At 39.7% G+C, this 24,176-nt stretch overlaps 1 protein-coding gene across 1 annotated transcript in view; it reads right to left on the minus strand.

Moving 5' to 3' along the window:
- Nucleotides 1–1,060: 1,060 nt before the first annotated feature.
- Nucleotides 1,061–24,176, minus strand: part of DAPK1 (death-associated protein kinase 1) — a gene marked incomplete at its 5' end in the record, with an annotated part of 43,743 nt that continues 20,627 nt past the window's right edge. Inside the window, 10 exons of the mRNA XM_010007220.1 lie at nucleotides 1,061–2,531; nucleotides 3,123–3,311; nucleotides 3,799–3,919; nucleotides 5,148–5,286; nucleotides 7,652–7,849; nucleotides 9,540–9,728; nucleotides 11,275–11,497; nucleotides 13,284–13,361; nucleotides 19,175–19,273; nucleotides 22,483–22,680. Coding sequence (XP_010005522.1) covers nucleotides 1,299–2,531; nucleotides 3,123–3,311; nucleotides 3,799–3,919; nucleotides 5,148–5,286; nucleotides 7,652–7,849; nucleotides 9,540–9,728; nucleotides 11,275–11,497; nucleotides 13,284–13,361; nucleotides 19,175–19,273; nucleotides 22,483–22,680 — 2,667 coding nt within the window. The remainder of the gene's footprint in view (nucleotides 2,532–3,122; nucleotides 3,312–3,798; nucleotides 3,920–5,147; nucleotides 5,287–7,651; nucleotides 7,850–9,539; nucleotides 9,729–11,274; nucleotides 11,498–13,283; nucleotides 13,362–19,174; nucleotides 19,274–22,482; nucleotides 22,681–24,176) is intronic.

A 24,176-nucleotide genomic window follows, 5' to 3' on the forward strand; every position in this document is an offset into this window, starting at 1 on the left:
AGAGACGGGAGGTTTCCAGACCTTCACAAACCAGGCCCTGCCTCTCTGGGATTGTGACTGTGAGAAAAAGAAGTTTCAGTTCCTGTCAGCTACAAAGTATGAACTACAAGGATGCAACAAGCAACAGTTTATTTGTAGAAAAATCCTTTAAAGTTTTACTACATTGTAAGATTAAGGAAAAAATAGTATTAATATATGTACATACAATATATATGAACAAACACACATCACACCATCACATGCTTTTTAAAACAGAGAATGCATCATATTCCCTCATGTCAATTTTAAAGTTATCACTGCAAGAAACCTTGCTTCCTTTTTGTTTTTATCCCCATCAAAGTTTTCAAGTACAGGAAGTAAGTAATGCAGGATCTAACAGTAGAAAACCTTTGTTATACACAAATTACAAGAGACAGCTATAAAATATTATTCTGCAGTATCCAACACTTGTGTGTTTTTTGAACTCTATAATGATATGAACTTTTACCTGAGGTGCATGGAAATAATCAAGCATGATAATTGGCAAGTTTAAGAGATTTTCACATTATGATTTGACAGTAATTGAAGCTGATTAGCTATCACACGTCTATACCCATAGCACTGGCACAAGAATGCTCTGCATGAGTCATCACCAATGTCTCAGAAATGCAGCAAAAATTAAAAGTCAAGCACCACTTTAAATGATAAGCATGCAGACAATTTAAGTGAAACAGAGGTAGAATGTTCTTGTATCTCCAGCAGGGTCATTCAAATCAACGGCATCCTCCCTTCTGCAAAAGGCACTAGCTTTTTCAGCTATAAACAATGTGGTTTTAAATTCAGTCAGATTGACCAGAAATGGTGGATTTCTCTCCTTACAAATATAAAGAAAATGTTAAGCAGAGAACACATATTTAAAAAAAAAAAAAAAAAAAAAAAAAAGAGGTTTTTGCAAGACACATTTCAGGTAACATGTGCTATTCCTCTCCCCATACCTTTTCTGGGGACAATCAAAATATTTTATAAAACAGTCACAGTATGTAATTCAAAAGTTAAGCCTTTCCAGTTAAAATGGCAGTATTAAGCAGCACATTTTTAATCAGGAATAATTTTAAAACACCAGAAATATACCAGCCTTTTTAATAGATAAAGAGCAACAATTCACAGTTAGAAGTAGAAAGTTTATGCACAAAACGGTGGTGCTGGAGGACAAAAATCCTTTGATGTAAAACCTCCTAAATGAAAATGCACAGAAACTCTTGTACTGTATCTTTTATCCTTTCTGCAATTTAGAAAAAATGTCCATGTAAAACGTGCTCTTACCGTGACACTACAGAACTAATAGAGTTGTAAGATGTGCCACTGTTGCAACTGGAAGCATAAGCCTCTTGACCATTAGCATCTAAATTAATTTTGAATACAGAAGATGCTTTCAGTAAAAAGTCTGCTGCATCTCTGCGACCTAATTCCCTCAGCTTAGACATTAGGATACCTACAGTGCTCTCAGGAGCATTACTCCACTCCTGCAGAAGGGCATAGACTGGGCTTAAGAGAAAGTCAGTTTGTGTTCCGTTATTTGTATTGTACTTTGCAACAAGATCAGGAAGGCCCAGGTTCATGGCCAGAAGGCACCAATCTTTGCCCATAGGATCAGGTGGATCCAAAAGTCGACTTAGTTTTCTCCTGGTAAGTAGATTCAGATCAGAAACATGAATATCCATTCCTAGGCTTCCCTGGGAGTAGACATCAAGACACCCAAAACACAGTATACTGCTAAAGCTCTCTTTATATCCCCCCATAGTGTTAGTTAGTGATGTCTCCTTTTGACTCTGTGCACGGAAAAAGTCTCTAGGCTGGTAGACCATTACTGGTTCATGATGTTCCCTCAGCTGCTGTGGACTAAGGTAGTATTTCCCAGTCAGAAGGCCTGGTAAGGTTGTGGCTATTAAGTTATCAATGGTGCTGCATACAGAATCCAAGAGCAAACAGCACTTGATCTTCTCTGTTTCCAGTCCTCTAACTTGAACCTCTATACCCTGACCATGGTTGACAAGCAGCACTAAAAGCTCAGCTCCACGATTCATAATCTTTGATCCATTTACCCACAGACGTATATCAGTATCTCCCTCTGTGCTTTGCTGATGAATCCACCTGCACAGATTCACCTGAACTTTATGAAAAATTCCACAAGGAAATGGGGTAAGATGTTCCACAGGAACGATTCTAACACCACCATAAATCAGCACCTCATCCTCCTCATCTGTCCAAGACCTGTGGAGATTGTCAGTCTTTATGAGTGCAGGAATATCCACCATTGTTCCACTGCTAAGGTCCCTTGCACAAATATCCATAGCATCCAAAATCTGTATCAGTTCTTCTACATCACTATCTGTCACCAGACGCTGGATGTCCTCTAGAGTGTACCGACCTCTATAGTGATGGAGGGCTTTTGGGTTCTCCACTGACAGGATTTTTCCAAGGACGTTTGAACAGAGCCAGCGAGGATCCAGAAGCACAACATCTTGGACAGTTTCACTCTGCATAATATTAATCTGTTCACAAATATGAAAGTTACTATTTACACCTTGAAAAGTACAAGATAATACCCCAAGTCCTCTCTTTCCTAACTTACTGAGCCAATGATTTAATTAACACTGCTGACAGACAAAACCAATGCAATTTAATTTAAGTATTCAGAACAAAGAGCAGATTTGCTCTTGATTTTCACCAGTAACAAAACCATTAGAGCCCAACATCAGTAAAGCCTAGTCATGTCCTGCAATCTATATATTCAGAGGTGCTAGCTTAAATTTCAATGTCTAATGGACACACATTTCTCCTATGCAGTAAGAACAAGGCACTAACTGATTTTATAGCATACTTATCCTTTCCGGGTGTTTTATATTCTTACAATCATAGCAGTAAACTGTATTTCTGCCCATCTGAAAGCAATAATATTGAACAAAATAGGAGCCACAACAAAATAACAAAAAGTATCTTTAACCAGTCTCTACTTGTTATAAAGTCTAAGAAGGGAGGAGGAAAAAAACAACTATAGATATTGGCGTAAATCCCATTAAGCAACAATCTACCAGAGCAGTAACTTGCTAGTAAAGATACACAATTTAGGTAAACACACTTACCTCTCCTATGCTATGCAACTGCTGTGCAATACTTCGTAGGTCATCTTCATTTGCTAGGGGATTAAGCTGTCCCTGCACATCATATACAAACTGCTGCAAGGACATCAGCTGGTTTGGTGCATTCATTTTTCTCCATGAAGGTAGTGTGGCAATTATTTTTTCACATAGATGAGTCATAGGTGGGCAAGTCTTACAAAAACACAGAAAACAGCCATTTGTAATTCTGCTCTGCTAGAATTACAGTACTATCATTGTTTGTTTTTGTTTTTAATGGAAGTGATAAGGTCTAATGTACCCATGAAATACATTCATGTCTCAAGAGTTCCCTCTGTGATGGACTGTTACTTTTCCATCTGGCATTCGCGTGCTGTAAAATCTGACTTAACTCTGTTAAGACATTCACTTTTAATTGATTTAAAAAAAACCCCAACCGATTAGAAGTACCTGCAGAAAGTTTTGTTGTGTGTCACAAGAGTAAAAAGGCCTTTAGCATGAAGAAATTTAAATACATTTAGCACAGGTTATATAACTATGTGACTTGGTCACCTGCACTAGGGAAGTTTTTGTGGATTCATGGTGATGACATCAATAGTTCAATAGTGTACTACATTTACAGTAATTACACAACATTTTCGCATTTTGCCTGGCCTGACCCAAACCATTAGACATTACTTACAGAAATTATCTGGCTTCTTATTTCTTGCAAGTGATTCCGGAGAAGCTTCATATCTTTAGACCCAGATGCTCCAGCATCCAAGACAAATAACTTGTCTGAAATTTGCAGATCATTTCCAAATCTAAAAATGAAAAAGTGAGCTATTATTGACTTAGTCCCAAATCCAGTTTTATTTCTTAATTCAGTTGTACTTGAATTACATAAGAGTTATATTATATTTCTTCAAGGAATGACAAGTTATGTACTGATTATAGATATTTTATAAGCAGAGACAATATAGCTGCTGATTTTCTTTTAAAATGAATACTGATACTGAGAGAAAACTGCTGTCTTTCCTAAGGAAGAAGGCTGAAGACATGTAAGAAAATTACAACTGCATCACAGGACTCACAATTACAAATACAAACATTTTACTAGAGAAGGGCTAGGAGAATGTAATTATTTTTAGGGTGTTAATATCAGTTGTTTTCTTCCATCGCACTTTACATAGCTCATTTGTCATTGCTACTGACACAGGCTCTCCTTCTCAGTTCCTTTTGACTTTTCAATTGCACATACTTTTTTCCTAGATCTGAGCTGATTCCAACACACAAGTATTTGGATTATTTCAATTGATTAAGAGACTGCCCTAAGTCTATGTTCACAGATATGGATGCTTCCTCGTACCATATTATCTGCCTACATGCTCACTATGAATATAAATTATTACTACTTTACACAATAGCATGTTTGTGAAAAATTCCCTGCTTCCACCTACAATTAGCATCCTCTCCAAACATTCTCTGAAGACTGCTCAAAGCTTCCCTAACTTCTAGCTGCCTCTTGCATGACCTTGTCACCTGTGTGACTCCACTATGTCAAGCCTTCACAAACTGTGTATGGAGTACCTCCAGGCCTGGTTCAAGTTTTTTCCCTACCCATTCTAAATCAAAGAAGTGCAAAGGGTGTCTCTCCTATAAAACTTCCTCTTTGGGAACCCAGAGTTTGTAGCTGAGAATTGCCTACTTTTCTGAGAATGGTGCAAAGCCTGAGCACCAAGATGTTAAGACAGATGGCTGATACAAGCCTTTGGATGTATTCCAGTGTTTCCAGGGTGAGACTTCTTAAGCTTCAACTCATTTTTGCACCACTTGGCTCACTTTAGCTTACTTAAGGCAGTTCACTCACTGCAGTAGTGGTATACATTTAAATTTTTGCACAATATAGGCTCCCTGGACATACTCAAAACATCACAGAATCATAAAGCTTAAGGCAGATAAAAACTTTTAACATATTCCTATGCATTTTAGTTTTTTTTTCTTTCCAATTGACATGTTTAAACACTACCCACAAATACACTCCCCACTTACCTGTTTCTGATTTCTTTCAACAATGACATATCTTTGTCATACCAAAACTCTCCCCCGACAGGCCGAGGAAGATTCACTATGTCAGCATGTGTGGCGACCAAAACAACGCACAGGGGACTTTTCAGCTTTCCACCAAATGCTAGATGAGAAACAAGAACACGAAACACTATGAAACATGCCTATGGAGATGGCTGTCTTACTGATCTGGGAAAGTACAATACATCTTACACTCTTCATACCAATCACTTTTGCAGTTGATTTACCAATAAACTCATACTGTGTTTGCACCACTGGTGCTTTGGCTGTTATCTGTCTATAGCATTCTCTATTAAATGTTCACTTTGAACAGTCACTCTTTGAATACACTGATACTACATTATTTTGTTGTTTTAACAAAGGCACTAATCAATAAAACTAATGATAAGTCTACTAACTACAAACTACAATAGTGTGAGGAAAAGAATTAAAAAGGGTTTCTCAATCTTCGGATAGTCTTTAACACTACAGGGCTACAGTAGAGCACAAAATGTCTACAACATTATTAGATTGGTATGAATGCTACTTTGCAGTACTTACACAAACAAGGACCTCTCACTTAGGTGAGAGTTAAGTAGGAGAGCCTGGCAGAAACAATGAAAAAGAATGAAAAAGAATGAAAAAGAATTAAAGACAGAGAGAGAGAGAGGGAAAGGAAGGGAGAGAGGGAGGGAGGAAGGAGGGAGGGAGAGAGAGAGGGAGAGAAGGATGGAAGGAGGAAAGCAGGCATGGCATGAATGACTACATAATACACAGTTTTCAATGTTTTCTCAAACTGATCTTCCAGAAAAGAAGATACATTATTAGACTAGTACTAGTACTATTATTATCTACTACTAGTACTAGACTAGATAGTGCATCCAACCCTGTTCTTTTTGTCTGACACACTTCACATGGGAGCAATAAGCTTACATCACTGCTCAGTTATCATCACAGAAAAGCTACAGAATCTTGACTTATTTAAAAAAAGCCACATCTTCCCAACTCTCTGCAGGGTAGTCCAATGTAAGTATTTGATAATTGTAAATATATCATTTATTTATTTTTTGGCAGCTGAAGGACTTGGACAAAATAACTGAAAGTAATTCCAAAAGTTTAAGTTTTCTGCTAACCTCAATCACTATATATTACTTGAGATACTCGTAACAGTACAAAAATGCATGGATACCCAAACTGAGCTGACCAGCATAAACACCGATTTAGAAGTATTTCAAATAGTATTTAAATAGTGCAGATAATTAGATAACCAAGAAGAAACTATGAACTCAAATTCTAATTTGGTCAAACCAAGAACCTGCTTGACTAAGGAGCTGTAAAAAGCTTTCAGCACTTGTAAATCAACTTATTTTCAGCTTTGATCCTTTTCTGCAAATTTCTGAGCTTCTACTTCCAGAAATAATGTCATGCTGGTTAGATCCAAATCACAGAATCACAGAATGTTTGGAGTTGGAACGGACCTTGAAGATCATCGAGTTCCAACTCCCCTGCATCAGCCTCCCACTAGAACAGGCTGCTCAGAGCCCCATCCAACCTGCCCTTGAAAACCTCCAGGGATACAGCCTTTTCCAGTGTTTCACCACCCTTACACTGAAGAATCTCCGCCTGATCTCTAACCTAAATCTCTCTTTTTTCAGTTTGCAACCATTACCCCTTGTTCTCTCACTGCAAGCCCCTGTAAAGAGCCCCTCCCCGGCTTTTCTGTAGCTCCCCTTCAGGTAGTGGAAAGGTCACTATGAGGTCTCCCTGGAGCCTTCTCTTCTTCAGGCTGAACAACCCCAACTCCCTCAGCCTGTCCTCACACGAGAGGTGCTCCTGCCCTCGGATCATTTTCGTGGCCCTTCTCTGGACTTGTTCCAAAAGGTCTACATCATTCTTGTGCTTCCAGTACCTGAAAAGGCTGGGGAAGACCAATTCACTAGGGCATATAATGAAAGGACAAGAGATTATGGTTTTAAAGGGTAGATTTACACTATAAAAGATTTACTCTAGAGGACGATAGATTTACACCAGGAAAAAGTTCTTTAATATGAACGTGGTGGATCCCTGCAATGAATTGCCCAGAGAGGTGGTGGAGGCTCCATCCTTGGAGAAATTAAATGTCAGGTTTGATGGGGCTCTGAGCAATCTCTTCTAGTTGGAGATGTCCCTGCTCATTGTAGGGGGGTTGGACCAGATGACCTTTAGAGGTCCCTTCTAACCCAAGACATTCTGATTCCATGATCTTGGTGAGGCTGCACTGTACCTTAGAACCCTTTTCAGTTGGACTAAGTGGTGTGTACAACTCTTCAGGCTTGTTCCATAGATAAAATTACCATTCTCTAAGAAGTCTTCTATGAAGTTTGTTTGAACACGTGGGGATGAAGACACATAACAGCACTCAACACAGAGGATGTACGAAGTTGCAGAGAAACACAAAAAGCTTTATCTTATAGTCTCCTAATATTTCATGAACAGGCAGAAGAGCATACCTATTGGCTCTTCAACAGGGACTAACGATTTCAGGAAACTGAGCCAAAAGGTCACTTGGTTTAACTGTATTTCATAAGGCTCCTCAAGACTAAAAAGCACTATGTGAATTGCAGTGGGATCATTTGCAGCAAAATAATCATAACAGCAGAAATATACAGGATTTCCAGAGAATTCCCAGATGCTGAAATCACCAACTCCTGAAAAACAGATAAACAGATGAAGAGATCACACTACGTCAGTGAGCACGAAACATCTTTCAGGGAAAGACAAACAAAAGTATCACTCTGATTTAAGCTTTTACAAAGATAAATTGCAAGCATGTGAGAAAGCAAGACTGCAAATATAATAATGAACAAAGGGTTCAGTCAGTCTCAAGAGAGTGAGAAGCTGGGTGCCCACAATCTGTTCCTCTCTCACATTCATCCATCTGACATTCAGCTGGATGCCACATGGCTGCACCTGTGAAGCCTTACACATTTAATTAGCCTTTGTCTTGCACAACAGTAATAGATCTTTTAATTCCCTTGAAAAACAAGAATAACCGCTCCCATTCTTTCCTTGCTCATCCCTCAAAGCTCAACATTTTTTAGTTTTAACTTGCCACTGCTGGTATTAAAAACAGATTAAGGACATTCTCAAAGAAGCTACTTTGCTTTACAGAACTGTACTATTCACATCACGTTATGTCAGGGATGAAGAATCACCACATTAAGGGTCTCAACAGCACCATGCTTCTTTTAGCCACCTCCTTTAGCTTCAGATGAGAGAAGTATTAGTGTGTTGCACTTCCCAGACTGAAGTCTGATGCACTTGTGCTACTTCTATTTAAATAAATGCTGATTAAGATGCACCTCACACTAAAAGCCAGAAACCTCAAATCTGTTGTTCTAAGAACAGCTATTCATAATCCAACCATGTGCACACTTCCCTTCTGTATCAAGACAGCACAGAGAAAAAAAAAAGAAACCCCTTCTGACAGTCTGTTGCAAAACTCTTTTTCAGTGCTTATTTTTACGTAGTTTCCAATTATACTGAAAGAGGAAATTAGCCTCAATAAAGAACAAGCTTTAGCTCCACACCAAACTCTTCAGCATCTAGAACAAATGCTTTGTCACTGCATGTTAGTGTGCATATACTGCACTCACAGATAGATTTCTCTCTCAAAAAACCCCACATCAGTGGATTATTCCTAACTCAGCCTCAAAATTGCAGCTGCTTAATGTATGCGAACATACAGAGACCCCACTGAGAGAGATCTTACTATCTATATAGTAATTAGTATGGTTGGTGGTGTATATCCACTATTTATATGTTCTTCACTGTCAAAAGCCATATATGTACTTATAACAACTTATCTGAATGACCCCTGTTACTGCTCAGTGGTTTCACAAAACGTATCAAAAAACCCCAAACAAACCAAACATGCTACAGCCCTGTAATGGGGAAAGAATGGTAGGTCCTTCATACAGCTGGAAACCTCACTCACATGGTGAGGACACTTGCATTTATAGGACCAGTTTAAATCTGTTAAAATCCCCAAACACCATAAAGTATAGTTGAAAGTGCTTTCACACTTTCACAGCCAGTCTGCCAACTGGCTCTTACTTCACCAAATCCCTCCTTCCTCCTGTTCCATTTACCCATCTCAGAAACATTTCTATGTATAATGATCTGCTGTAAGTGATTACTGTGTCTTACAGATAGAGAACTTTAGGCAGATTTACCTCCTGCTTGAACAAACCAAACACCACCAGTGTTGGATCCTCAAGTCACTATGATATCAAGTCAGATTTTTATTATTATTTTTTTACTTTATTTTTAAAAGCAAGCAATATGGCATTAACCATCCTGCAGCACTAAGGCACATGAGCCCAAGGCTCTGCTTACCATGCAAGCAGGCATTTTGAATGTCAATGGCCTTCGTGGACTGGTCATCAGTAGAGAAGTGAGAGTGATGAGCAGGTGAAACAAAAGCTTCTAATACCCCTTTGGTCAGACCTGGCTCAAACATCATACTACGGCTTCTCACGCTGACATTCTCACAACCAGGATAAAGATTCGTAATGCTCACTGAAACTGGGTCAGGGAAAGGAAAATGAGATTACAAACCATGTGAAAATCACAACCAGATCACTTCAAAATAAATATCCAAGGCATAAAAGCTGATACATGCTGCACTTCACAGAAAGGAGATGACTACCAAGCTGTGAGCAAACACAACCACATCCTTATTCTGAATAACAAAAAGGAATGATGCCATATAGCATTTACTGCCCTTCAGCAGATACACTGGAGGGTGTGAAGCGTAGCAAAAAACGGGAATGATTTAGAATGGAAGGTTTCAACAGTTAAAGTTCTTCTGTGTTGCAAAGATATGCTGTATTTTAAGCTAAGGGCTGCAGTTTCATAGCATTGACAGATTCGTCATGGAAATGCGACATATTCATGTAGTTGATTCCTGTAAATAAGGATAAAAATGTGATGGTCTAAAAGCTGTTTCTGGTGACACGAGGGAGAAAAGCAGGCTCTTAACTATGATTATCTTACTAATAAACAATTTTAGTTCATGCTTAATTCAGAGTCCCTAAGAGTAAATGAGAAAGGACTTCTTAATTGACTTGCACCATCTAGTGGAGAAAGTCAAGATCTCAGGTCACTGGCGAGAAAGTAGAGATGAAACCTCTACTAGTACTATTCTAACATTACTTAACAATGATGAATGAAACCTAAAACCTAAAGGTTTTCAAAGAAAAAGGCAACCCTGACCCCAGCTAAAACTTTCATAAGACTACTTCTAAACATCAATTTAAACTTGAGCTCCATAAAGTACCTGCTTAGCTTGCACAGCCTATTAGAAAAGGGACCTGGAAAACAGTTTATTACTCTTTCCTGTGTCCCTCTGCCACAACTGTAGGTTCTTCCAAAGCTGAGCACGTGTTGAAGTGTAAATCTAGCTAGTTCCTCCGCATCCTGCAGCTCTTCTCATTTCACACAGGCAAAATGGTGCTGCATGGATTAAATTTCCCTTTTATTTGCAAACATTTACTTTGGTTCAGAAAACCTTTGTTTTCATTTTGTTTGACAACAATTTTAGACAGCTCTAACTGGTCTAATCCACTCTTGTACCTTACAGAAAAGCACTCCAAGACTTCAGAGGCAGTTCTGAATCCTCTGTTTTTACTTAAAGTTCACATAAAGGTGCAGAAACTGTTTCAATTTTGCAGAGTTTATTGAAGCTACTCAAACAAAAAGGCTGACAAAACATTATCCCTAGAACCACAATGGTGTAATCTGGTTATGACACTGTTCATAGCCTATGACTTTTTGTGAAAAACAAATGCTAGTGTTCAAAAGCCCTGTCCTCCACTCTCCAAGTTCACTTACACAGTACGTAAGTAAAGAAAACCTTAAATACTTGTGGAACCTCCACACTTGCTTCTCTTCGTTGCTCTTACTTTAGGTACAAGCCTGCACACAGAGAAATCAATACCCTCTCTGCTTTGCATTTTTACACTCAGCCTGTCCCATCTTTTGCAGCAAAGCCAATACCTTTTCCTTAGGAGCTAAAGAGACTAAGAGGAAAATGTTTTCTTGTTCAAACATTACAGCTTCAAAGCCATACCTGAAGGCTTGGAAGACAAAGGAGATGGAGGAAATCTGGTTGAGTTTGTGGAGGAGAGCCTAGGCCTACGTCTTCGGAAAAAGCTTCTTAACAGGCCACACTTGAGAGACTCCACAAGGGTTGTTTTCCCAGCACCAGAATGTCCAAATAGCTTCAGTTTAATCCGGAGCTGTGGATTCTGCGTGTGCCGCAGCTGCTGGATAAAAAGCCCCCGGTGCGTATCCTAAAATTCAGCACAAAGAAGAAATGAGAACGTGTGGCAGTGAACTTCTGTGTCCCAGCAAATCAAATCTATCTCTTCTCTTTGCCCAGCAAGAGGCAATCAGACATGGATGCTACATTTCTCACAGAAGCTGAGCTTGAAAAATCATCTAAACACAGGGATGCAGTGTAGGACAGCAGACTATCAAGTGTCTCTCACTACAGAAAGAGCTGCTTTAAAGAAATGGGAAGACAGCAGAAGGGTGGAAAGGCAAAGGACCTAGCTTCATCCTCCCTTCTTTCATTCCTTCACTTGGAGCTGAGAGACTCTCTGCATTTATACTGAACTTTACATATAGGATGAGTCACTAAACAAGTACCTACCACCCCCCAAAATTGTAGACATGCAGCAGTTAAGCTGGGGATTTTGACACAAATAGTAGCGCATATAATTTAGTTCCTTCCTTGCTAACAGGCACTCTTAAATAAGCTAGTCACATTGCAAATACTGCACCTCTCATGGTCAATACTGAATCCTCTGCAGAAGCCACTATGACAGTAGGTTTGTCATGTGTGTGCTATTAGAGACAAAACTGACCCCAGTAAGTGTCAGGTACGCTCTCAACTAGATGATGTTGGTAATTTTGAGTAGTACTAGAATATATCCAGTGGTTTGACGCAGTTTATTCATCTCAATTGATCAGATTCTCTGTTGCAAAGTATACCCTGATGAAGTACATAATTATCATACATTTTTCCCCATACATACAGGCAGGCCTTCATGAATTAAATAGACTCTGCTATCAGGAGAAGAGCTACAGCTAATAACATGTATTTCAGAAGAGATTTATCTGATCGCCCTTTTGTTCTAGGTCAATTTTTATTAGTTCCATAGTATCATCATGACTAAACCACAAATTTACCCACCTGCATGCAGAGGAAATCCGTTCATTGCAGGGATACACATGTTCAGTGCAGGGATACAACTATGCAGAATGGATCCTGTTATGACAAATGTCTACAAAAACTATAATTGCAAAGGAAGCCTGAACTTTGGCACTTCCTGACATCTTCACTGCTGTATTTTGCAATTCTAGCAAGTACAGATTTACTGACAGGACTAAAGGACATGGTTCTGCTTTGACTGTGGCAATGTCTGGTACACACCATCTTCTACTGCTACTCTGAAATGCTAATTTATTTCAGTTTTCCACAGATCCATCAGCATAATTAAAGCAAGATTGTTTTAACTGGTCTGGCTGTTGCCTGGAATCTCCAGGCAAAGTGGTCCCTGTATCTTCATGGCATGAGTGATGTTGCCTACCCAGTATAATCAATGCATACCAGATGTGTCAGACTTACTGCCCTACAACAAGCCCGGATTAGCTTTGCATTCTAGTTGTCAGGGGACTTGGAGATACTGAAATTGCAGAGTTAAAAAAATACATTGAGAACTTATACAACTATTCCAGATGGTATTAAGAGTTTCCAGAAGGGACACAAGTCCTCATATTTCCTAACCCTAATAAACTAAAATGGTGATGCTGGGAAACAAGTCCTGTTGTGGGAAGTGCTAGTTCTTAATAGTTTATATACCAGTTTCTTCTAAACGTATTATTTGTTTTGCTAAGCATTGTCTGAGATAGGATAAAATAGATCAGTGGTGCAGACCAGCTTAGCCATTTTTGTTAGTATGTATATACTAGATTTAACTGAGGGACTATCTTATCATGTGATTTACCATGGCCACGCTGTTCTTGGTACCTTAAAACCATGAAAACCTCAGTTAAAACTCATAGATTCCCAACCTTTTTAAGTCTTGCAAGCAGACTGGCCACATGTTCATGCTGCTCTGCTCTGGCGAGATCTTCTGCTGTTTTCCCATCCTGTCAAACCACAAATTATTAGCAATGGTTCCTTCCTTTTCCCCATAATAAAAAATATCACATGCAACATAGCTCAGCTGCTTAAGGCAGTAACAGAACTGCTGCTAGATGAAAAAGAAATAGGAAAAGAAAACCAAACCAAAACCAACAACCAATAACAATTACCCCTCACAACCAGAATTCCTGTTTTTTTACAATACAATGTACAACAATGGCATTTCTTTCATAAATTGGCATCCAGATGCCACTGTAACAAGATACTTGGAATTCAGAGCCTGACAGCAATACCACTACTCCATGTCTGAATTCCTCTTTGCTTTTCACCAACTAGAGGATGATAGTAATTTTTAGATATTAAACGTACTAAACAGATCCAACAGTTTAAACAGTTCACACAGAGGGAACACATCACCATATCCACTCACATGAATAGCAGGCAAATTTTCTTTAGTAATGGATAAAGAACTATTGTATTATCAATCACAGCATGTTTTCAGAAAGCAAGGACACTGCAAAGGATGTGGTTTACATTGCATCAGCAAATTGAAAAGGAAAAGCAACGCTGCCTTCAGCATTCTGTACTTGCCATTTAATTATTCATGTTTCACAGGAGAGTAGTTTAATATTAAAAAGGCTGAAAGAAAAATTGCACACTACCTTCATTCTTACAACTACATTAATGGTATTGTGTTGCTTTAAATTCTGGGAAGATGAATTTATAAGCACTTTGCTTCTTTCAGTCTCTCAGATACAAGCTTTTAATTATTAAAATGCAGTACTGGAAAACTAATACCTTTTTGTTGGGTTTCAGTATTTGATTTTACTGGTTTTTCACATGTAATCTACATTGTCTTAAGTAGTTCCTGAGGTTACTGTAATTATTATCCTTACATATGAAATAAGTATCTTTGACAATTGAGTGTCCACCTACAGAAGCCATTTTCAGGCTTCCATAAAAGTTATTATGTGCTCCAGAACTTCAGGTAATTCAGACAGAACAGGATTAGAACATTAGCAAGAAACAGCCAGTATTGTTGGTGTGAAGTGACTAGATCTGCATCAATACTCTTAAATTCCTTCCACAGCTGACATGTAATCACAACTTTAGTAAAGAAACATCTAAATGTATTTTTTTAAATTAAATTTCCTTAGAGAAAATGTATTAAAGGGGAAGAACCTCTTTGTCTGTGCTGATCCTACTCTCCAAATCTCAGTTAATCCAGTGTGCCTGCTGTATGGGAGGAAGAGTGGTCTTGTGGCTGGGCTGCTAGCCTGCCCTCAGGTGAGCTCCTTGAAACCTTCTAGTGCTTCCAGAGTTTCCACACTTGGGCACAACCAGGGGAATCCAAAAACCTTCACATAAAAAAGAAACCTTGATCCCCTTCCTGAGAATTCCTGTGGTGACAGAATGTGGCCTTCAGCCACCTGAAGTGTGAATTTTATCTGGATTCCCAAATCACTGGCCTCCCCTTAATCTCTGGCCAAAGCATGACTGCTACAACCTGGTCCTGCACTTCTCCAGAGTACAAGATGTTCCTATTATACCATAAGGCTGCAGATGGCTTGGCAAACTCCAGCATCAAGCATGCATGCAGCAAGAGATCCCTGCAAGGGCACAGTCCCTTTAAATCAGAGTAGGTCCCACACCTCTTGATGGGTACACCACAAATGCCTTGGGCATGGCTTGGGTACCTTAGCACTCTTGGTTGGTCTAATTATGCCATGGGGGTTTGATTTCGCTTTGAAAGCCTGGCTTTGGCTAAGCAGCTGCGCTCTAATGCATTGTTTTTTAGCTCAGTCATAGCTATTGGGGCACAAACACAAAGGAAACAACCATGTGGTGAGCATTTGGCAAAAAAGTGTGGATGGCAGCAGATCAGACAGAGCCTGACTGGTAAGCAGGATTATAAAGGGATGGAGGTGACTGCTTCCAAAACTGGAAAAACAACAACAGGAATGGCTCAAATTGCTTACAAGTTTGAACAAATGTGTGCACGGAGCAAGCCCAACTTTAACAATGGGATGGCAATGTTGTGACCCAGAACTCCCTCTCCATGTCCTAACAGGTTCTTAAACTCAAGACTATCTGTCTGATACAGCTGTTTAATCTTAGTTCAGACTGCTGTGAAGGAAGAAGACCTGAAAAGCTGCATCATCAGAGGCTTTCACACTAGTTTTTGCCCAGGTGTTGCTCTTAGACTAAGGCTTTTGCCCTTGGTCCTCATCTGAGCCACAAGACAGATGTATGCCTCTGTGTGGCCATGTATCCCATTGACCCAGCCCCTGACTTACAGGTTTGACTATGAACCTGTCTCTTCACCATAGACTTGCCTGGCAATCACCAGACCCTTGGCTGACCTTGCTGGAGAGGGTGCAGAGAAGGGCAGCTGGGCTGATGAGGGGTCTGGAAAACAGGTCTTATAAGGAGAGGCTGAGGGAGCTGGGGATGTTCAGTCTGCAGAAGAGGAGGCTGAGGGGAGACCTCACTGTTCTCTACAACTATCTGAGAGGAGGCTATAGTGAGGTGGGTGTTGCCCCCTTCTCCCTAGTGACCAGTGATAGGACAAGAGGAAATGGACTAAGTTGCACCAGGGGAGGTTCAGGTTTGGTATTAGGAAAAATTTCTTCACAGAAAGGGTGGTGATGCATTGGAACAGGTTGGCCAGGGAGGTGGTGGAGGCATCATCCCTGGAGATGTTCAACATATGGGAAGATACGGTGTTTTGGGAGATGGTTTGGGTTTAGGAGCTCTAGGGTGGACGGTTGGACTTGATGATCTTGAAGGTTGTTTCCAACCTTGATTCTATGACTACGCTCACCAAGTCCAATTCCTGATCTTGACATAATCTCAGACTTGCCTCATTGCTACATATTTGTCTGGCAACTGTCCTGGTTTGAGCCAGGATGAAGCCAGTTTTCCTTTTACTATTTTTTTTCCCCTTCAGTAAGCTTTCTTTTAACTAGTAGCAGAGTGTTCCAATTAAGACTGATAACAGTGGAATGTTTCTGTAACTGCTGGGTCTTCAAGGTTGCACCTTTACTCTGCAGCTCAGACACTACCAGGAGATCTATGACCCCCCAATAGGAGGCTGACTTAGAAAGACAGCAAAACTGGCCAGAGATATTCCATTCCATAGATCTATGTAAGCTCAGAGGAAGGTCAGAGTTCACAGAAGACAACTTCCTTCCTGCTTCTTCTCCCCTTCTCTTCCATCTCTGGCATCTGGGGAGGACTCCGTCCATCCATCACCATTGACCCCCAGGCTCGAGCTCTCCTGACCCTCATCACTCTGTGCTTTCTCCAGCAGCTCCGGGATTCCTCGGAACTCTTCACAGCTCAGGAGATGCTGCGGGAGCTGCTAGGGGTGGGGGGAGGCAATAGGGGCTTTTGCACATACTTAAACACATTTGTATATATTTGTATATATTTTCTTATATCATTAGTGTTTAATTAAAGCTGTGTAGTTTAGTTTTCAATCCAGCCAAGTCTCTCTCTCTCTGCTCCCCTACCTGGGTGGGAGGGGGAGGGGATCGAGAGCATTGTTACGGCTATGTTCTCATTGTTATTAAAAATAAGAAAATGCACACACAAACAAAACAGCAAATGCATTTCAGTAAGTTATTTTCCTATTCAAGCTTTCTTGAAAAGTACAGGACAACTATACACTATAATAGTAATGCATAAGCCAAGCTGGCACTTGAAAAGGGCTTGGTTACAGCATCTATGAAACCATGTTTCACACTTCTTGGTAATATTTAATCACAATTTCTGACTGGCTCCTTTGATGCATACCAGACTGCTATGCCTGCAGGAGCTGGTCCTGAGTTTAACTGGCTGTTTGTGAGCACCATTCAGTTTTCAGGCAAACTGACAATTTCAAACTTGGAACAATTTTAGAAACTTCCATGAGGAGAAGCCAAGAACATGGTGCCAGCTAGCATGTGAGAACAAGTAAACTTTTTTTTGGATATTAAACCACTGGAAATTTTATATACTCCAGCAGCATAAGGTTTTCTAAGGTCATTTAAAGACATTCGTGCATTCAAATTCAAAATCAAACTAGTCCTAAAATGGGCTCAATTCTGGGAAGGAGACAGAAATTACACTGCAGCTGCAATGCTTAACAGCATTGAAAAAGTTAATTCCTCAGAAATAGCATTCTGAGAGAAGCAAAAGAGAATTAATTCTGTTGCACTGGCTCAGAAAAAGCTGTTAATAAGACTTTCCAGAAAAGGTTAACATCCATCTAGCACTCTAATGCAAAACTGAAATGCTAAACCACATGCACGTCCTCCCTTCCTCTCCTCCTCTTCTCTCCACCACAACACTGCTGGAATATTTCATAGTTATGTATGTTCAGTCTGTTTCTCCTGCCAGATTTAGTATCAGAAAAACCCCTTCAAGCTGATCTGAATTATAGAGATAAAAAGTACTTCTCTCTTGGAAGGATAAGGTCTACATAGGCAATTATACTAATACAGATGTCTTTACATAAATTAAGTGGCACAACTCAAGAATTCCATCACCATCTTTTTGTTGTACCTTATCTCTACAGGATGTAGAAGTGAAACTACAGCTACACAACAGGACAGACATTAAAAAAAAAGGGGGAAAAAGGAAAAAAAAAAGGAAAGGGGAGAAAAAAAGGTGACAAAGGAAAATATGTAAAATACTACATAAAGTCTACTGCATGCACATTTATCATTATTAATAAGAGTCACGGCAATCTAAAAATCTACTAGTGATCAGAAAGTAATTTTTAGATGCTAAACTTCAAATTGATGTTAATCAGTTAGATAGACACTAAATACAATTTGAGGTTAATTCGTTTTAATGACTACTTGCTGAATCCTTCCTCTTGCCACATGAGACAGATGCTTAGAGAAAAAAACAAACATGCTAAGTGTACAGGAAAACGATAGAAACATTTATATTTTCTACCAAATGGGTAAAGCAAATGAAACAGAAGTTTGCTCCTCTTTCCCCTCTGTTTCAGCTGTCTCATGGATACTTTGCATGGAGAAGAACACTATGAAAACCATGGATTAAAATCTAATCCCAATACTGTTTCAATATACAAAGCAGTACTTATTTCTAAGCAGAATGTATCAATAAGGGTGAGTAGCAACATAAAGTGATTCACCAAGTGTTAGAAGAAAACATGGTTAGTTTGTTCAAAACATGGGAATTGGTGTGTATGATGCCTCTGATGTATGGTGTGTATGAGGTAGGCATAATGAAAGACACTTCATTCCAGCTGTCGGTATGTTAGCCAAGGGGATGTTTCTCACTTTTGTAACAACGAAAAACACATTCAGTGGTGCTAACTGAAAGCAATGGTGCTGACTGATCAGACAAATTATTTGTTTCACAAGGATACCTGCATGCTAGTTCACTCATCCATGCACTCAAAAATAAACCTTTTTAATCCCCCAAAAGCAAGAAAAATATTTAAGATAAATACAATATATTTGAATGTTAATTTTAGCTGATGTGATATGACATACATCTTAATGCTAGAGACCCACTGTGCTTACAGAAAACACAGTGCTACAAGTAATTCTTAGATGAAGAAATTCTTAGGTGTAGATGAAGTGGTAGTTGTCCTGTACCTGAATCAAATTCAAATTTAGTTGTAAGAAGAAACATGTGGACAAGAGAATGCTTTTAAAGCTGTGGACATTCAACAGCAACTAACTTTTTTTTTTTTTTTAATTTCAATATGTAATTTTACTAAAAAATTACCCTCCCCCCAACAAGAGATTAATTTGTTTCCTACTATTACAGATAAAAGTAATCCCTCAACACTTACAGATGTTAATGCTTCTACGTTGGCACCAGTAAGACACAGGAACCGGACAACATCAAGAATGCCATTGTTTGCTGCCAGGTGTAAAGGTGTTCTTCCATACTAACATGAAAAAAAGGTGTCATAATGTTAGTCAAAGAAATTAATTCCAAATTTTATGATGAAGAACCAAACACGTAGTACAATTATAATACTGATATACAGCAAAGGTCTTGCAAAAAGTGTAAGAAAAAGTATGAAGCTAAAACTGAGAAAAAAGCTTATGCACAACTGCTTAAAGCTCGATTAAAAACAAAGGCTATAGTGACTACTTAAAAAATGGGAAACAACCTTATGGCCAGATTTCTCCAGAATCGTGGAGCAATCCTTTAGAGCTTTTTGGCTATACTTAAGGATGTCTAATTTATAATTTCTAATTTTAGAAGCATCAGGCAAGGCAAGAGAGGTGGTGGGGTGGCGTTCTATGTTAAGGAGAGCTTTGACTGCCTAGAATTCAATCCTAGACACACCAAGGCAGAATGTATATGGGTAAGGATAAAAGGGAAGGCAAATGAGGGTGATATCCTAGTGGGAGTTTGCTACAGACCACCTGACCAGGATAAAGCGACTCACGAGATGTTCTTTCAACAACTTGGAGATGTCTCACATTCGCTAGCTCTCGTTCTTGTGGGGGGCTTCAACTTACCAGATGTCTGCTGGAAGTATAACACAGCAGAAAGGGGCAACCCAAGAGGTTTTGGGAATGTATGGAAGACAACTTTCTGCTACAACTGGTAAGTGAAAGTACCAGGGGTAGTGCCATGCTGGACCTATTGTTCACATACAGGGAACGGCTGGTGGAAGACGTAGTGGTTGGAGGTTGTCTTGGGCACAGCGCCCATGATATGACAGAATTTTCAATATGTAGTGAAGCCAGGAGGTTTGTCAGCAAAATCTCTACCTTGGACTTCCAGAGGGCTGACTTTGGTCTCTTCAGGATGCTGGTTCAGAGAGTCCCTTGGGAAGCAGCCCTCAAAAACAAAGGAGCCCAGGAAGGCTGGGCTTACTTTAACAATGAAATAATGAAGGCGCAGGAGCTGCTGTCCCTGTGTGCTGAAAAGTGAGCTGGCAGGGAAGAAGACTGGCCTGGCTGAGCAGGGAACTATTTCAAGAACTCAGGAATAAAAAAAAGTTTTGAAACTTTGGAAAAAAGGGCAGGTGAATCAGGAAGTATTTAAGAATACTGTAGGGTCACTTAGAAAAAGAAACAGAGATGCAAAAGCTCAGCTAGAACTTAAACAAGCCATCTCTGCAAAGGATAATAAAAAAATGTTTTTATAAGTACATTAATAACAAAAGGAGGTTCAGGGAAAATCTTGATTCCTTATTGGATGAGAGGGGGAAATTTGTAATGGCAGACAAGGGAAAAGCTGAGGAACTCAACACCTTTGCCTCAGTCTTTAACAAAAAAACTAGCTACCCTCACAACTGGGCTCCTGAGTTAGTAGAAAGGGAGCAGAATCGCCCTCCTGTAATCCAGGAGGAAGTAGTTAGGGACCTGCTGTGCCATTCAGATGCCAACAAGTCCATGGGTCGGGATGGGATCCATCCTAGGGTGCTGAGGGAGGTGGCAGAAGCACTGGCCAAGCCACTCTCCATCATTTATCACTGGTCCTGGCTAACCAGGGAGGTCCCAGATGACCAGAGGTTGGCCAATGTTACTCCATCCACAACAAGGGCTGGGAGGAGGATCTGGGGAACTGTAGGCCTGTCAGCCTGACCCCGGTGCCTGGCAAGATCATGGAACAGATCACCCTGAGTGCCATCAAGCAGCATGTAGAAGACAACCAGGGGATCAGGTCCAGCCAACATGGGTTTAAGAAAGGAAGGTCCTTCCTAGCAAATCTCATCTCCTTCTGTGACTGGGTTGACCCACCCAGTGGATGTGGCCTGCCTCAACTTCAGCAAGGCCTTAAATACAGCCTCCTATAGCATCATCCTGGAGAAGCCAGCAATCCATGGCTTGGACAAGTGTACCCTTAGCTGGGACAAAAACTGGTTGGATGACCAGGCCCAGAGAGTGATGGTGAATGGAGCTGCATCCAGTTGGTATCCAGTGAGCAGTGGTATCCTGTTTTTTCAGTTGGTAGCTATTATTTTAATTATTAAAACTAAAGCGACTGCACTGGACAACCCTTAAGCTAACAGCCTCATGTTTCTTCAGCTGGCTAACACAGAGGAGGTCATAAATGGTAATAAATGGAAGTGTTAACTAGCAAAATGTTATTGTCAGAATATGTACTTTTCCAGAAAAAAGAAGCTACAACACCTGATTCAAACAAATTACAGATAGCAAGATAAAGACTCTTATGAATAAATAGGGCAGAAAAAGACATTAACAGCTAAATATCAAGCCCTAAGCCACAGAGTCTGTCAGCGGAGTTCCATGGCTGACCTTAACCTATTCTAACCAAAGGAAAGTCTCTTGACAAAAACTTCCTTTTTCCCTTAAATATCTCCAGAAGGAAAGACAATGTTAAGCCTGTAAAGCATTACATTCAGTTATCCCATATACTACTACACTAGCACAATGGAAGCAGCAAGCAAGGCACTAGCATCTGAAAATTTGGGAAAGGCTATTAAATGTTCTGTTTGGAAAGTGGTTTTTAAAGCTCAATTGCATTTTAATTCTGAGATTTCCTGTACCCAGCCAGTGCAAACTTGTTTAGTAGATAAATTAAAGCTATTATAATATATGTTTGATTAAGATGTATTTTAAAAAATCAGCTCAATGCATAAAAACATACATGATCCAATATGACACTTATTTTTGTAACTGCGAATAGAACTTGGAGTTGATTTAGATCTCTTGTTAGGTGACAGTTCAGGTCTTTTCAGCGTAATTTGCAAGAATTCCAAGTAGATTTTTTGTAAGAAATGTATCAGTCTTCAATTCTGTGTATAAATTACTGTTATGAAATCACATCAAATCAACGCCTGCTCAGGCCAGCAGCAACGCATTTCATCCATTTTTCAATGACCAGATTTAATCTGCACAAAGCAAAAATATACAGCTAGGGAAGTTTGGCATATACATCAACATTAGATTTGAGTGGCAAAATACATTGTGATAATTCACTTGGGCTCTTCATTGATCTTTAATCATCTATTCAGCTCAAACAAACTTAGGTATATTTGGAAGTCATTTAATGCTTTGCATTGGGCCACTTAGAGAAATAAGAAAAAAAAAGGAGAAGCATTCGATCTGAAAAAAGTAATCAAATGGAAGGTGAGGTATTAAAAAGTAGTTCAGCACCAGTATTTAATTTTACCTTATTAGTGACATCCAGATTACAACTTGCTTCACAGAGTGCCATCACAATAGGAACATTCCCATCTTTGCAGGCCACATGCAATGGAGTGTTCCCATGTCTGTCTTGGAAATCTACAAAACATCCTTGAGTGATGAGAGTTTTAACTACTTCTATTTGACACCTTCTCACAGCAAGGTGTAAGGCTATATGACCATCCTGAAAAAACAAAGAGTTTGTAAGTGAGATTTAATAATGCTAAAAATGAAAGCATTTTGCAGAGTCACAATCATTTCGTGTAACTGGGTGCATCTCCTTGCCTCAAGAATCACAATTGTTTTATTTTTATTTTGATGGTGGAGGCAGGGAGATGCACAGTATATGTCAGAACAAATCAGTGACAGGATGAAAGCAAATTTCTATTACGCCACTGGGCTTTGCAGTGAAATGGATGAAATGCAAATACATATTCCCTATGGACTTCTGCAAGAGGTGTGACAGTGACCAGCTGTAACAATCTGCTGAATGCTGTAAGCCACTGCAGTGTTTACTGACAGAAGTTAGTGATGCAGAAGGTATGCAATCTACTTAGTGATCAGTAAGTCCAGAGACAGAGCTTTCTCTCTTTGTGGAACATCTGAAAGAGACAATGTGACTGGAAGATACAATTTAATTCTTTTAGAAGCAAAAGATTTTTTTCTGAACTTGCTTTAATAAGTGTTTAGTAACTATTTGCCTTGGTGAGTCCACACCTCAGGCACTGTGTGCAGTTTTGGTCACTGCAGTATAGGAAGGATATCAAGGTGTTGGAGAGAGGGCAGAGAAAGGCAGCTGGGCTGATGAGGGGACTGGAAAACAGGTCTTATAAGGAGAGGCTGAGGGAGCTGGGGATGTTCAGTCTGCAGAAGAGGAGGCTGAGGGGAGACCTCACTGTTCTCTACCTGAGAGGAGGCTGTAGTGAGGTGGGTGTTGCCCCTTTCTCCCTAGTGACCAGTGATAGGACAAGAGGAAATGGACTAAGTTGCACCAGGAGAGGTTCAGATTGGATATTAGGAAAAATTTCTTCACAGAAAGGGTGGTGATGCATTGGAACAGGCTGGCCAGGGAGGTGGTGGAGGCACCACCCCTGGAGATATTCAACATGTGGGTAGATATGGTGTTTTGGGAGATGGGTTAGGGGCTGCAGGGCAGATGGTTGGACTTGATGATCTTGAAGGCCTTGTCCAAACTTGATGATAGTTCTATGGTTCTATCAACAAAAAAGGCACCTAAAAGGACAAGTATGCCAAAAGTATCAGCAATGAAATGCAAAATTCAGTGGTTGGGATCACACCATGCAAGACAAAAAAATTATTCTGAATCAAGTAAGAGTTGTATTTTTAAATAGCTGAAATTTAGCCTATTGGAAATGGGTGAGATTTATCCAGTTCATAGGAATAAAAGACAAAACAGTAAATTCACCTTTTTTCTCTTAAGTTAATAGCTTGTTGCACATCAAAGAACTTAATGGTCTTACAAGTTTTTGCAGCATTACTCTTAACGTGATGATTTATAAAGTGACAATGAATCAGCAAAAACCCAATTGTGGAAAAAAATCAGTGGGCAATTTTAAAGACTACTGCAGTCATCAACAGTCTCCATGCAAACTGCTTAGAAAACCCACACCATGGAAACAATGCTAGATTGCAGCATTCAAATTAAGCAATTCAGATATA

The sequence above is a fragment of the Chaetura pelagica genome, unplaced genomic scaffold, assembly GCF_000747805.2.
Source record: "Chaetura pelagica isolate M959 unplaced genomic scaffold, ChaPel_1.0 scaffold40, whole genome shotgun sequence".
Taxonomy (NCBI): Eukaryota; Metazoa; Chordata; class Aves; order Apodiformes; family Apodidae; genus Chaetura; species Chaetura pelagica.